Source organism: Anthonomus grandis, chromosome 1 (assembly GCF_022605725.1).
Source record: "Anthonomus grandis grandis chromosome 1, icAntGran1.3, whole genome shotgun sequence".
Lineage (NCBI taxonomy): Eukaryota > Metazoa > Arthropoda > Insecta > Coleoptera > Curculionidae > Anthonomus > Anthonomus grandis.
The window spans coordinates 57,178,693-57,193,130 of record NC_065546.1 but is presented as its reverse complement, the minus strand read 5'-3'; the positions used below and the strand labels follow the sequence as shown (position 1 = coordinate 57,193,130).

The 14,438-nt window shown below is 34.1% G+C and overlaps 1 protein-coding gene across 1 annotated transcript in view; it reads left to right on the top strand.

Moving 5' to 3' along the window:
• The window catches only part of LOC126744987 (uncharacterized), a 28,349-nt gene that overhangs the window by 5,640 nt on the left and 8,271 nt on the right, over nt 1-14,438 (top strand). The window contains exons 2-4 of the mRNA XM_050452649.1: nt 9,276-9,527; nt 9,578-9,949; nt 10,006-10,180. Coding sequence (XP_050308606.1) covers nt 9,276-9,527; nt 9,578-9,949; nt 10,006-10,180 — 799 coding nt within the window. The remainder of the gene's footprint in view (nt 1-9,275; nt 9,528-9,577; nt 9,950-10,005; nt 10,181-14,438) is intronic.

The window sequence follows — 14,438 nt, the reverse complement described above, 5'->3', positions numbered from 1 at the left end:
GGAGTGCATTGAATCGCACTCCATTTGCGTATGCCCTTTTTCTAAAAATTTTTGCTCAATTGTAATCCCATGCTTTTGTGCAAAGTTGAAAAGTGCATTGGCAAGAATTGCATTTCTGTTTTGTCCAGTGCAACCATCACTGTACAAAATTAATTTACTATACTCTATTTCAGAAGTGTGTAGAGCAATAAAACCTCATTAGGTATGCAAAAGTGGTACCTGGTGATCCACCAATATTTTATGCCACTACCTTAGTTGGGTATTAGTTTCAATGTAAAATTCTTTCTTTTCGTTGATTGCAGGTAGTGCCACCCGGTTTTGGGTCAATTTATGAGTTTTGCTCATTGTTACCCACTGATAAACATTGAAAACGGTTCGCCAAAGGCGTGCAACTGGGACTTGTTTTTTACCTTATAATTAATGTACTTAAATGCTATTTTATTTTAGAAAGTTACTTTTGTTTAAATGGAATAATATATTTTTTTCACAAATTTATTGAACATAATATGTAGAGTAAAACAGTTGAAAATGTCACTTTTGGATCTGGCACTTTTTGAACAGTGTATAACAATTTTAAATTATAATAGATTGTAGTCTTCTTCGTCATCTGACGAACTGTCATCACCTCTTGACATTATAATTAAAGGATCGACTGTCTGATCGATGAGGTTGTCAAGATCCCACATTTTGTCCTCTTGCTTAATTACATGCTGGACTGCTTTTCGCCAATTCTCTGGTGTCGCTTCCGTAATGGCTTGATCAAACAGTAGCTTAACATCTTTCATTTTAAAAGTCGTGTTTTGTCTTGCTACAAATCCTTTTACCTGCGCCTATATCAGTTCTATAGGATTTAGTTCGCAATGATATGGCGGTAAGCGCAGTACAGTTATATTATATTTTTCGGCTATATCTTCCACGGCGTATTTCATGAAACGAGTTTTGTGTAAGTTTGCTATTGCCAGCAGTTCTTTTTTTATCAAATTTGCTTCAAACGCAATACCTTTTGCAGTCAGCCAATCGATAATTTCTTGCTTTCTCCAACTTGAAGTTGGCGTCTTCTCTATTCGCCGTGAATGATAGCTTGCGTTATCCATAACCACCACCGAATTAGCCGGAAGAAATTTTATCATTTCACCAAAATAGTCCTCGAAAACGTCTGAGTTCATGTCTTCATGGTAATCTCCTGTGCGAGTCGACTCAAAGGTTAGCAGACCTTCTTTTAAAAATCCCTCTTCGCTTCCAATATGTGTGATTATAAGTCTTTTTCCTTTTCCCGAAGGTACTTTAATACCCGTAGACAGGCCTTCTATGAAAGTTTGGCGAGAACTGGTTATATTTTTGTCTTGCCACATTTTTTGGACTATATAACCTTCGTTAATCCACGTCTCATCAAGATAAAAAACTTTCTTTTGCTCTGGACTTTTGTAGGTCGTCCTGGCTTTTGCTTGGGAGATTCCACTTGACCTGCTACTTTTCTTTCCCGCAACAATTTGAAAATGGTGGACTTTCCAATTCCACTCATTCGAGAACATTTTTCAACAATTTCTTGCACAGTAAAACTAGGGTAATCGTGTTTTATGCAATCATGTACATTTAAAATAATAACTTTTTCACTCAGCGATAGTGGAGAATTTTTAGTACATCTTTTCGTTGGACTGAATACCTCCATTTTTTAAATATTGGGATAATAATATTGTGATTACACTACAGCGTAGCAGTGACTACTAACGTTTAAAATATGATTTAAAAGTATTTATAGTCTGTATATATTACCTGACCCCATTTTTGCATGTTACAAAGCGTTAAAAGATAGGTACCTATACAAAAGGATTAAAAGTATTTATTTAGTATTTAATCTCTTTCAAAATAAAGGCATTTAATCCGTGAAAATTAAATTCATAAATATTATAAGTACCTGCGCCTATGAACTACCACGAAATGTAGCCAAACAGAACGGAATTCCCCAGTTTATTGCTCTATACACTTCTGAAATAGAGTATAGTAGAGTTTTTTTGGGGTATAATATTAGTCTCTAAAAACTTGTAAATGATGGTAGCAAATGTGTTGGCAGTTTGTCCGGCAGGACCCTCATGCCAGAGGAAACAATATCCATCCAAGGATTTAATGTCCATAATTGTAAAATTATGGACTATTAATTTTGTTTTATAATATAGAGCGCTGACATTAGATTTTGGACTCAGTAGAACTGAGTGCAAATCCATTGAAAAAAATTTTACAGGTTCTTTTGTTTTGTCAACCTCTTTTTCCTTTCGTGCCTCCTCCTTTTTCTTCTGATGTTCTTGATAGGTAGCTTCGTCGATATTACTAGTCTTGTAACCCACACACGTATCACATTCATCCTTTTTAGGTGAAAAAAGTGCTAAATTAAAATCGTCGAAACTGTTCTTAAATGCTGCAATAGATAGCGGTTGTGAATCGTTTTTTATACACCAGTTATTCTTATAAAACCGATATAATTATAAGATTGGTTGACTTCCCTGTAAGGAAGATCAATCTTAATTATTCGAGCATCGAAGTCCTTCTATGATAGGGTCCACCCTCCCTAGGATAGGTGCGCTGGTAGTTTAAATTAGTTGATGATGCCTTCGAAGTTCCAGGTCTTGATAAATCCACTTTCTTGGAGATTGAAAGATCTTTACCAGCTTTTTTCATTTCCTGGCAAGATTTTACCTTAGAAATATATTCTTTTCCGAAAAGATATTCATCTATCGCCATTTGGCTGGCTGCTAATCTTCCCTCTTCATTGATGAAGGGGTTGATTTCGAACCTTCTTTTTAAGGACATGGCATGATGTACATTTGCGAATAACTGACCGACCTCTATTAACTGTTCAATCATATTTGTGGCACACTCTTGATCAGGTTTTTCTATTTTCTTTGAAATTACTGTACCCAGTATCGACAGCCCAATGCCTACTTGAGACTGTATGCCTGATAGAAAATTATCATTTTTCAAGGTCTGAGATGAAAGTATGGGTTTAAGTTCTTCGTTTAAAATAGGGGCACTTAAAGTCTTGCAATTTTCGGGAATTAAATGCTTTTGAAGCAACTCTTTCCTTAAATCTACAGGTAAACCTTCCCGTACGTAGCAACTCCATCTTACAGCCAATTCCTCATGAATATTTAGATAGAGCCAAATATTTTCTGGTCCATAGGGTGGTCCTTAAAGTATTCTACATTTTTGGTAGAATCTTCTGGCACCTCAACTTCTAAAGGAGCTTCTCTATTAGGTAAGTTACTGTTGTCAACAGGAGGAGTCCCATTAGCGTGTCTACCAGTATCCATATCACTGGTAGAACTACTGTTTTCGGAATCTGGCAACAATAGAAAAGGTCTAAATAAGAAACCAGGCATTTGCCCTCTTTTACACAAAATAATGAAAAACTCATAAATGTGCAATTAAAAGTAAATCAAAACAACAATAAAATTATGTTGTTGGGTGGCAAAGCAAGTCAAAAAACAATTCTTGCTCTTATAGGTAGGTAGGTGTACATGTACAAATTTGCTGAACATTTTTAGTCAATACAACTAACGGCAAATTATCTGTAAAATGTCCTATAATATAGTAATAACAAAAAAAAGGACCTCTACCTAACGGTCAAGACGACCTGTTTATCTCCTGTTAATCAAGACGATAACAGAAGATTTTTGTATAAGAAGGTATGGGGTCAAAACAACCCCAACCTTATATTATTACTGAAGAATACCGTCCAAACGATTTATGTAATCTAAAAATGATAAATTAAAAACATTAACCTACCAGAATAAGATGAACTTGTTTGCGGTAAAAGCCTCTTCTCTAAACGGGCTAAAGTCATTTTGATATCGTCCACATCTCTGGTTAATTCTGATAATTTCCTTTTCTTATGAACCTTATTATGATACTAAAAACGCGAAAAACCAAACACAAACTTTTTACAATCGAATATCTGCACGCGCCGGCACAATAAAATGAACCGAGGCTAAGCAGGTAGAGAGACCCGGTCGCGGGTTTATTAATTTAGGAATTCTTCGAAATATCTGTGCGTCGATAGGCCATAAAATGGGACCTACCAACACTATCATAGAAGGACGAAGATGCGATGAATAATTCCATTTTTGTTTGCCAAGATCTTTCAAGGTATAATTTCTTTGTGCTCTTTCGACAATAATGTGACTCTAGTTTTGGAAGAACTTTAAAGAAATTGCACAAATTTTCTTTTTTTGTGTGTCGATTTTCGCTTTTCGATTCACCATTTGGGAGGAATTATTATCACGCGTATCATTAAGGTCATCATCCACCAAATCATTTGCAGTGTGGTGTGATTTATTTTTTTCAATCGACCAATGTGCAACAGTTCTTGGTGCAATTGAAAGAGTATTGCAAAACATTGTTTTGCACACTCTTATCTTGGATGTTGTATGAAGAAAATATATATAGGTAAATTCCCTTCTTGACTCGTTCTCTTTTTTTCGGTCCCTAGCTCTTGAAGTACTTTTCTTTTCAACCAGCGTCCTTAGAAACAATTGTTTTTCGTTCCACAAAAAATTCCAAAATCTTGTAAAAATTTCTGTTCTTTGATCTTCTGTTATCTCATTGCACTTCATTACTGGTTTTTGTGATTTACCATTACTGCATTTGCATCTCGGTCCTGTAGCTTTTGCTTTTTTTTTTAATATCATAATTCCATTTTTCTTCTTGCTTTTGTTTTCCAAAATATTCCTTTCCTTCTTGTCTCAAAATCTTATTTTTATTTTTCTTCCATTCCTTTTGATGACGTTTCTTTCTGCGTGTCCGTGAAGGGGTTTCGATTGGAGTGTTATTTTGTAGCTCTTCTAGTACTTCAATTTCACTTGATCTTGTTTCATTTTCACTGGGTTCATAAGATTTATCTGAACGACTTGAAGAAACTTTAATAACTTCTTCCAAACTGGAGGTTGGGACTTCTTCACCATGAATTGATTCTGGACTGGAACGAAATTCTGACGATCTTCTGGTTCAATTTTAATTTCATCTTCAGGAAAATTTGAGGAGATAAAATTCAGGTTAGCAACTTCTTCTTCAGCCAGGGTGAGTAAATCATCATTAGTAATTAAATTGTCGTCAGCTAATAAGTGGTTATTAGATGCTGAGGAGTTTGCTAGATTAGTACTATCAGTTAAGAGTGTAGATAAATTTTTTGATCGAAAAGTATCACAAAATGTTAAGAAATCTCTTGTTACATCGCTTTCGGAATCGCTTTGTCTGTTGGGCTTTTTCTGGATGTTTTGCTTAGCCAATAAAAGCATTTTCATCGCACGGGATTGCGGATTCTTTCTGAAATATACAGCGTTAATTAGAAAGTATACTTTTATATAGCTAAGCAAAAATTCATAATGTTAGTTTTTTAAAGTAAAGCCAAATTTTAAATTAAATTTTTTATAGGTATTATAGGGGAAAAAATATTAATAGGTACTTTTGTGTTTATCATCGAAACTATAAATAATGGCCTCTATCTCCTATCCAAACTAAGTAAGTATAAGATGAAAATTGCCTAACTCCAACACGATATTTTAACGTCAGATTTACCCAAGAATGCACAAAATTTAAATACTAAATTTATGTTCTCTAGATAATTTGAACTTCAAAGGTAAATACTTACCTCAGATATTGTTTTATGCACATAAAATTATAAGATTGGTTGACTTACCTGTAAGGAAGATCAATCTTAATTATTCGAGCATCGAAGTCCTTCTATGATAGTGTTGGTAGGTCCCATTTTATGGCCTATCGACGCACAGATATTTCGAAGAATTCCTAAATTAATAAACCTGCGACCGGGTCTCTCTACCTGCTTAGCCTCAGTTCATTATTGTGACGCGAAAAATCGCATCATCCTAGGGTGCCTATTTAAATATTTTTGGGAGGGTGGGCCCTATCATAGAAGGACTTCGATGCTCGAATAATTAAGATTGATCTTCCTTCCAGGTAAGTCAACCAATCTTATAATTATTCATCGCATCTTCGTCCTTCTATGATAGTGTTGGTAGATGTTTGTAGGTAATGAAATTACTGCGGTTTTTGTGCAGAAATTAATAATCATATATTACTAAAAATTTTCGTAAACGCATTAACAAAATAATAATATCTACTAATCCTACTCGCACTGAAATCTAAACAGAGAAAACATCAAATTATTAAATACTAAATAACTCTGTCAAATTGTAACTTCAACAATTTTAACTAACTAACAAACCTTAACTAGTACTATACAAAACAACAAAATATTTGAAATACATTAAGTATTCTTTTCTGAATATATATATATATATATATATATATGTCTATAAACATTTTATTTTAAGCTATTTATAATACAATTTGTAAAACTGCTGGGGTCTTTTACTAAAGGTAGGTTATAAAACCTATTAAATACCATCGACTTCTCAGTCCATCCTGCTGTATTTCGAATTAGATTAATATCTAAGCCTGCTCTTGCGGCTGCAGAAGTCGAGGCATGCCTTATGCTATACCCTTTAAATATTTTGGTGTCAATATTACTCTTCCCAAGAACTTCTTTTACCCACCTACTTATAGATTGTGTAGAGGCAGGATGAAAAGGTTTTTTAAAAGTCAATATAAGTGCCTCCTCTTGAAGGCGATACTGAGAAGTAATTTCTAAATAATGTTTTAAGGTGGTAGCTACACAAAGTTCTGGTTTATCGTTAAAGAATGAGTAAACCAAATATGGTTGTTTTTTGCCAATACCTGAAGTTTTTAATTTAGCGGGTATTCTGATCTCAATTTTTTCAGAACTCTGGAAAATATTACCTATTTCAATTTTTGATATTGTTTGCACTCTTTGACCAGATGTTAATAATAGTAGTGTAACCAGTTTTAATGTTAAATCTTTTATTGTTAATTCTTGTAAAGGAATTAACGAGGCCAAGTATCCTAAAACGGGGCTAGGATCCCATGTAGTCGAATAACGAGGAGAACTGGGCTTTTTATTGTAAATTCCTTAAAAAACCGATTTAAAACACTTTCCTCTTCACTTTGTAATGGAAATATTAAAGAAAAAGTAGCTCTATAAGTATTTAATGATGAATAAGAGAGCCTTCTATTGAAATTCTCAAGAAGAAAATCCAAAATCAAATTAATATTAAAGTTATAAGGATCGAATTGTTTTTCTAAGCAAAAGTTCCACCATCTTTTGTAACAAATGTTGTATTGTTTTAAGGTATTGTCTGCTACTGAAGCTTACATAATTGGAAGAGCAGTATCCGTAATCCCTTTTCTTTTTAACGATTCCCTGACAACTTCCCTGCTACCAGGGAAAGGTTCTGATAAAGGGGGTGAGTTCCTCTGAAAGGAGAAAATACTAAATATTTATCGGGAGCAATATGTATAGGTTCTTTAATTAGAAGTTCTAAAAATACGGGATACCATGGTTGCGTAGGCCAATTTGGAACAATTAAAATACCAGTGGCTTTTTCATAAATAATTTTTTGTATAACTCTGTCAATTAATAAAAAAGGGGGAAATGCATAAAAATAATATGGATGCCAACTTATAGTAAATGCATCCACACAAAGGCAGTTTGGATCGGGGCCCGAAGAAATATAATTCTCACATTTTGCATTTTGCTTTGATGCAAATAAATCAACTTCTGGTTGCCCGAATGTTTTTATAATTTTTGAAAATACAACATCATTTAACTCAAATTCGGTATTGTAGGTTTTATTTCGAGATAAAATATCCGCTTTAGTATTTCGAGAAGTGTTAATATATGAAGCCGATATAATAATATTCTTTGATTCACACCATTCCCAGATGAGGCGTGTTATTTTGTTTAAATGAGGATGTCGAATACTACCCAATTGATTTATACATGCAATTGCCGTAATGTTGTCAATTTAAAGCAAAATTCTGCAATTTAAGTATTCTCTTGCCAAAGATTTAAGACCGTAATATGCAGCGCATAATTCCAGCCAGTTTATATATCTCCCTACTTCGTCCTTTCCCCAAAAACCTTTTGCTTCTATATCACCACACCATGCGTCCCAACCTGTTTCTGATGCATCAGAATAAATTTCAAAACGAAAAGCTGGTGGTTTTATTGGTTTTATAGCTCTAGAAATTTTTGCCAGCCACCAATCGATTTCCGGGATTATGTTTTCTGGAATGTACATAAATTTATTAAAGTTGTAATGATTTAACTTAAGAGCTTTCTGCTTCGCAATCTCGAGTGGTTTTAAGTGCAACCAACTATAATCTAAAGTAGGTGAAACTGCGACTAGTTTTCCTATTAATGAAGCAAAATTTCGAATCTGTAATTTATTTTCCTTTTTAGTTTGTTTTAATAGTTTTTTAATTATAAATATCTTATCTTGGGGTAATGTAAAAAACATTTGATTTGAATTAAAAATGAAACCTAAAAATTTTATTTCTTGAACAGGGCAAAGTAAACTTTTATCATAATTTATGACAAGACCTAGGTTGGTAAGAGTCTTTGAAACCTTAACTACCGCCTCATAACATAGCAAAAAATCATTGCCAAGAATGAGAATATCGTCCAAAAAATTTATTATCTTACAACCACTCTCTCTTAAATGTTTAGTCACTGTTTTTAATAACTTCGTAAACACAAGAGGAGCTAAACTTAATCCAAAAGGTAAGCTGTTGAATTGATACAACTCGTTTTCAAAACAAAAACGTAGGTATTTCCTATCTCTCTTGTCGATAGATAGGAGGTAATAGGCATCTTTGAGATCTATCCTAGCCATGTAACATCCTTTCGAAATGATTCTTAAAGCATTGCGGTAATCCTCCATTTTAAAATGGCGATTAAAAACAAAAGAATTTAATTTTTTCAGATTGAGAATAAATCTATGAGAACCATTTGGTTTTCTTATCAAAAAATATGATGATAAGAATTGCCCCTTTTTTGCGTGACATTTAGATATAACGTTCATTTTTAATAATTGTTGAATTACTTCTTTATATATTTTTAAGTTCTTTCTGGAGATAAAAGGAACTGGTATTTTAGACTGTTTTGGTTTAGAATTAAAAATTATTCTGATTCCCTTAACCCACTCTAAAATTTGATTATTGATTGTTATTTTTGTCCATTCATCTAACCTATCTTTAATACCCCGTGTACGTTTTAAATTTGTTTTTACCTCTAATGAAGGAATGCGATTTGCTATAATAGACTAGGAGACAATTCCCTACCTAAATTTTAATGTCCCTGTTTTTTTTTGGTACGATGGTCATAACCTCTCTTTTATTTACAGACTTTACAGGTCAACGATGTTAAAAAATCCGTAACATCTTTTCTGTTTTCAAAAAAATACGTTAAACGACTCGTCAAGATCACCGTATTAAATATCATCCATAACAGAGTCGACATACCAGAAAAGGAGTTCGTAACTAGGACCTACGATAAAGTGCGTTATAGTATTTATCAGCGAAAATCCCAAAACCCGTTTATCAGGATGTTCCATACGATCATGCACGGGGTGGTCGATGCGATCGAGAAAGATTATGTAAGAACCAACTGTTTTTTAATAATTAATCTATTATAACCTTTTTGCAGCTAAAGAGAGTCATTATTACCCTATATAAAAAAGGCACCAAAGAGATCCTGGAAACCTACCTGATCATTCTCAAATACAATAGAGACGAAAAAAAACAGCTGGCTCGAAAGGAAAATATCAATGTGGAAACGGCCACGGCCGAATATTTGGAGACCCTGCACGAGCTCCCGGGACGAAAACATGCAGAGAGCGCCATCGATTTAACCATCAATTTGAGTTATATTTCGAGCGTCCCCGAGAACTATGAGCCGCCCTACTTCGAGGCGTCCACGGAGCCGGTGAGAGCCGACTTTTTCGGTGAAAGGTTCCTCAACCTTGGGGCCATCAGTACCGGATTTCATAAAGTCAGCACTCTCGCTAAAGGACGAAATGTAATACCAGTACGAACAAGAAAAGTTTTTTTTTTTAATATTTAGAATTATTGCAGTTCAGTGACTCCAGAGCGGCCACTCCAATGTCCACGAGGATTATGGACAAGAATAATGTACCCGTAGAGGAGATCGGAACAATCGAGGAGGAACAAACTGATGGTGAGGCTGCTTTGAAGAAAAGGCGGGTGATTGGGAGTCCTGGGTCAGAGAGAAATGGATATGTTACGGCAGGTAAGAACTATAAGAACATTCCGATAACTCGTGTACGCAGGATGATTGACAATCGAGGATACATGCGGTGTATACAGGGTGTTCATTTGAAAACTTCCCACCAGGGATTTATAGAAAACCACTGTTTAAAAAAAAACGCCGAAATACGTCAAGAGGTTTGTCAAGGGGACAACTTTCTAACCTAAAATTACTTCACCCACTGCCCCCCAGGGTCATTCCCTTAAAAATTTTAAATGGTAAGGGGTATCGAGTAATAGCTTGTTTAAAAGGTCTTTCGAAGTCTTTTATTTTGACGTTTGATTTTTTTTAAATAGGTCGATTCGTTTTCGAGAAAATTAGAAAAATCTTTGTATCTTAATTTGTTCAGATAGAAAACAAAAAAAAGAGTGTGTTCAGTGTTCAAAATGTTGCCCGTTTTTGGCCAAACAATGATATAGGCGATGTTCAAATTCCTGACGAACATTTTCAAAAACATGTTGTGGGATATCATGTCGATGGTGCGTTGACGAAGTTAGTCCAAACTTTCAGGTTGGGGAGTAAACACAATAGATTTCAAATGACGCCATAGAAAAAAGTCTATCCATTTGTCTGGTAAACTCGTCGTCTAGCCATTGCCGAACGCCGTTTTGCTGGAAATATATTTCAGCCTCATCAAGTATAGGGTTTCTATCATCATCGATTTGGTTTTCAATGGATTCAGTGATAAGCGGATTGATGGTATTTTCTAACATATCCAAATAAATGTCTCCATTTAACATTCCGTTAGTAAATAATGGCCCAATCACTTTATTTCCTAAAATGCCTGCCCATACATAAATTTTTTGAGGGTACTGGGTATGCCCTTCTACAAATGCATGAGGATTTTCATTGCTCCAATATCTACAGTTATGCTTATTAACAAATCCATTTAGATAAAATGTGCATTCATCGCTGAAGCAGATATTCTTTACATGAATAGTATTATCATTAATCGCTTCAGTAATTGTTTCACAAAACTGAACTCGCCTATCGAAATCGTCCTCGGTTAACTCTTGCAATATTTTCATTTTGAATGGATGAAATTTATGAAGTTTGGTAACTGTGTGAACAGAGCCTAATGAAATACCAGTAGCAGCAACAATTTTGCGTAATCAAGTATTAAGATGTATTCCAAAATGACCCAAAACTTCAACTTGAGCGGCTTCATCCAAAGTTCGCCGATGATCACGTTTTTTATTTGCAACAGATCCAGTTTCAGTAAACTTAGTAATAAGGTCCAAAACATACCTATGCGAAGTTATCTTCTCCGAATGTCTGGCGTTAAACGTGCCGAGCACATTGATTTTGGGCACCATAATTTAGAATAATTTCCACTCTTTCGGCTAGTGTGTGAACCATTTTGGAAGTAAAATCTTCAATTCAACAAATAAATTTTCTCTATCCAAAGACTGTCACAAATGTAACTGACGGCAAAATAAATTCTTTATTTTCCTTAGCAACTATAAATAACTAAGCAGGTATAACAATAAATACAGTTCGCCCAGGATATCTGTGTTGATGAAAAGGATGCGGAAAAAAATTCAGTATGTATTTTCACACCATATGCATCACTGAGACATGGTTGAGGCCAGAGCTATCTAGTGGTGAAATATTTCCAAAGACTTATGATGTTTACCAGTCGGACCGAACATTTGAATCCGTGATTGCCACACGTAGTGGCGAAGTTCTCCGTGGAGTTTCTAAAAACATGGTGTCTGAAAAAATTTGTTTGTCTGATTTTTGCAACAGTATTGCGCCCTCGATGTTGTTGGCTGTAAATTTACCATTAAATTACAGATATTTTACATGATTGTTTTGTACATGCCACCATCTATCACATCTGTAATTTTCGAGCAATTTCTGGATCAGTTTACACTCTTAATATCACAGCTAAGCCATAATGTAATAATAGTGGGCGATTTTAACATGTCTGATTTCTCTATTAACTCACCTACAGGTAATCATGTTAGTCAAAAGTCTATTGCTGTGAATAATTTTGCTAACACTTTTAATCTTGTTCAGTGTAATCACATCCTAAACTATAATAACAGACTGTTCGATCTTGTTTTAGCTAACTTCACCTGTACTGTTTCTCGTAATGACGTGCCTTTTGTCTTGGAGGATTTGGATCACCCTGCACTGAAAATTGATTTTACTGTCTTATGCCAAGCTAACGTGTCGATAATTTTCTGCTCAATAAAAACTTATCTCATTCTTTTAACTTTAGAAAGGCCAACTTCCATCTCCTTTATGACTCGATCCTTGAAGCTGACTGGTCTACTGTGTATTTATCCTCTAACGTTAATGATGCATGTGGAGCCTTATATGATATATTAAATAGCATATTTGCCGCACACATTCCTTAGAACAGAACAGAATTATATACACAATTTAAAGATAAGAAGAAAAAATTGATTAACTGTAAAATTGAAGAACGTGTCCGAGCGTTTTTTTTTTCGAAGACCCCCCCTGAATTTTAAATGAATTTGTTCAACTTGCGCGTCCTCACTGTATCATACCAATAAAGATGCATATTTTGACATCTTTAACACCTCAATTCTGAAAAGTAAAAAACTTTTTAATGCAATCTTGCCTGGTCCTACATACAATTAGCAGTTGTATTCCCATTCTCTCCTTCTCTTTCCTTTTCCTTGTGACAGTTTATTTTTCCTTTTTTTTTGGATTGTGACGTGATATGTCTTGTAATATTTTAGGCTTATTCTTCTATTTTATTTTTAGTAACTCTCACCATTTACCGTAGTGTTAGAGTACATCTAAAAAAAAACACACAAAATCAATCGCCGCCGCTGGGTTTTCTCAAAAGTACCCCATCGGCATTTTTGGAATCGGAGACAAATGTTTTTAGGGGATCACTTATCGACCGGGGTGCGATTCGGTTTGGTTTCGTAAAGACTTTAGACGTAATATTAATTAATTAAAATAAGTATGGTTTGCAACTTATTATAATCCAGTATCTTTTGTAACATTTTAAGCATTATACGTGTTGATGTAAAAGTCCGCTGTTTGATTTATTGGCTCTGACGAAAATTTATAAAACCAGTGGCATAATTTTTATTATTTAAAAAAATTAAATTAGACTATTTCTAGCAGTAGGTAATTTTGTATGTAGGTTTGTTGGTTTAATTTTAATTTTATGTCCGGGAATGTGGCTTTTCCTACGAGGTCTACATACTATTTTTCCGAAAATCGGGAATCATTAAAATTACGGTAAATTATTACTAATCATGTTAAAAATTTTAAATCAACATTATTATTTTTCCCTTAAATAAAAGAAGCCATGAAACATTGTTTTGTAACTACGGAAACGAAGTACATAATTTTAAATTGTCAAACTTGACGAGTGAAAAGTTTGTGGCGTCTTTTCAAAGTGTTGATTTTTTAACGTTTTAAAAAGCCAAAGTAACGTGTAAAATGATGAGTGATGATGACTGTTCCATTTCTGAAACCCTCCCAGAACTCACGGAGGCAATGAATGCTGCATCATTGGAATTGTTACCAATAAAATCTAGAAATAAGTATAACTATGCATACAACCGCTTCATGGACTACCGTACGAATAAAAATGTAACTTCTTTCTCGGAAAATGTTGTAATGGCATACTTCTTGGAGCTTGGTTCCAAGATGAATTCTTCAACTTTATGGGCCAATTATTCAATGCTGAAGGCAACCCTTGCAATTAGAGATGATGTGGATATATCTGAATATTCAAAACTTCGGGCATTCCTAAAACAACAAGCACATGCCTATAAGCTAAAAAAATCCAAGATTCTAACTAAAGAAGAAATAAACAAATTTATTCAGGAAGCTCCAGACAAGGAATATTTAATGATTAAGGTAACTTACAAAACTTCAAATTATATTTGGATTCTTTACATGCTTATTTATTGTTGTAGGTAGCTGTAATATTTGGAATTTCCGGAGCTTGCAGAATGGACGAGCTGGTTAAAATGACGGTACAAGATATACAAGACCTACTATCTAAACTTTTAGTTACCATACCGGATTCAAAAACCAATACATCAAGATCATTTATAGTAATAGTTATTGTCATACAAATAAAATTATTAGTTTGGAAAATATTCAACAAAATAATGCTATTAGTTCTCAAGTTCTTCCAGTTTTCAATACTTGTACTAATTGTCAAATAACAGTAAATATAACAAATAATAAGTAATAATTTTAAAATATAATGTTAACCTTGTTTGTGCTGAAAGTTTTA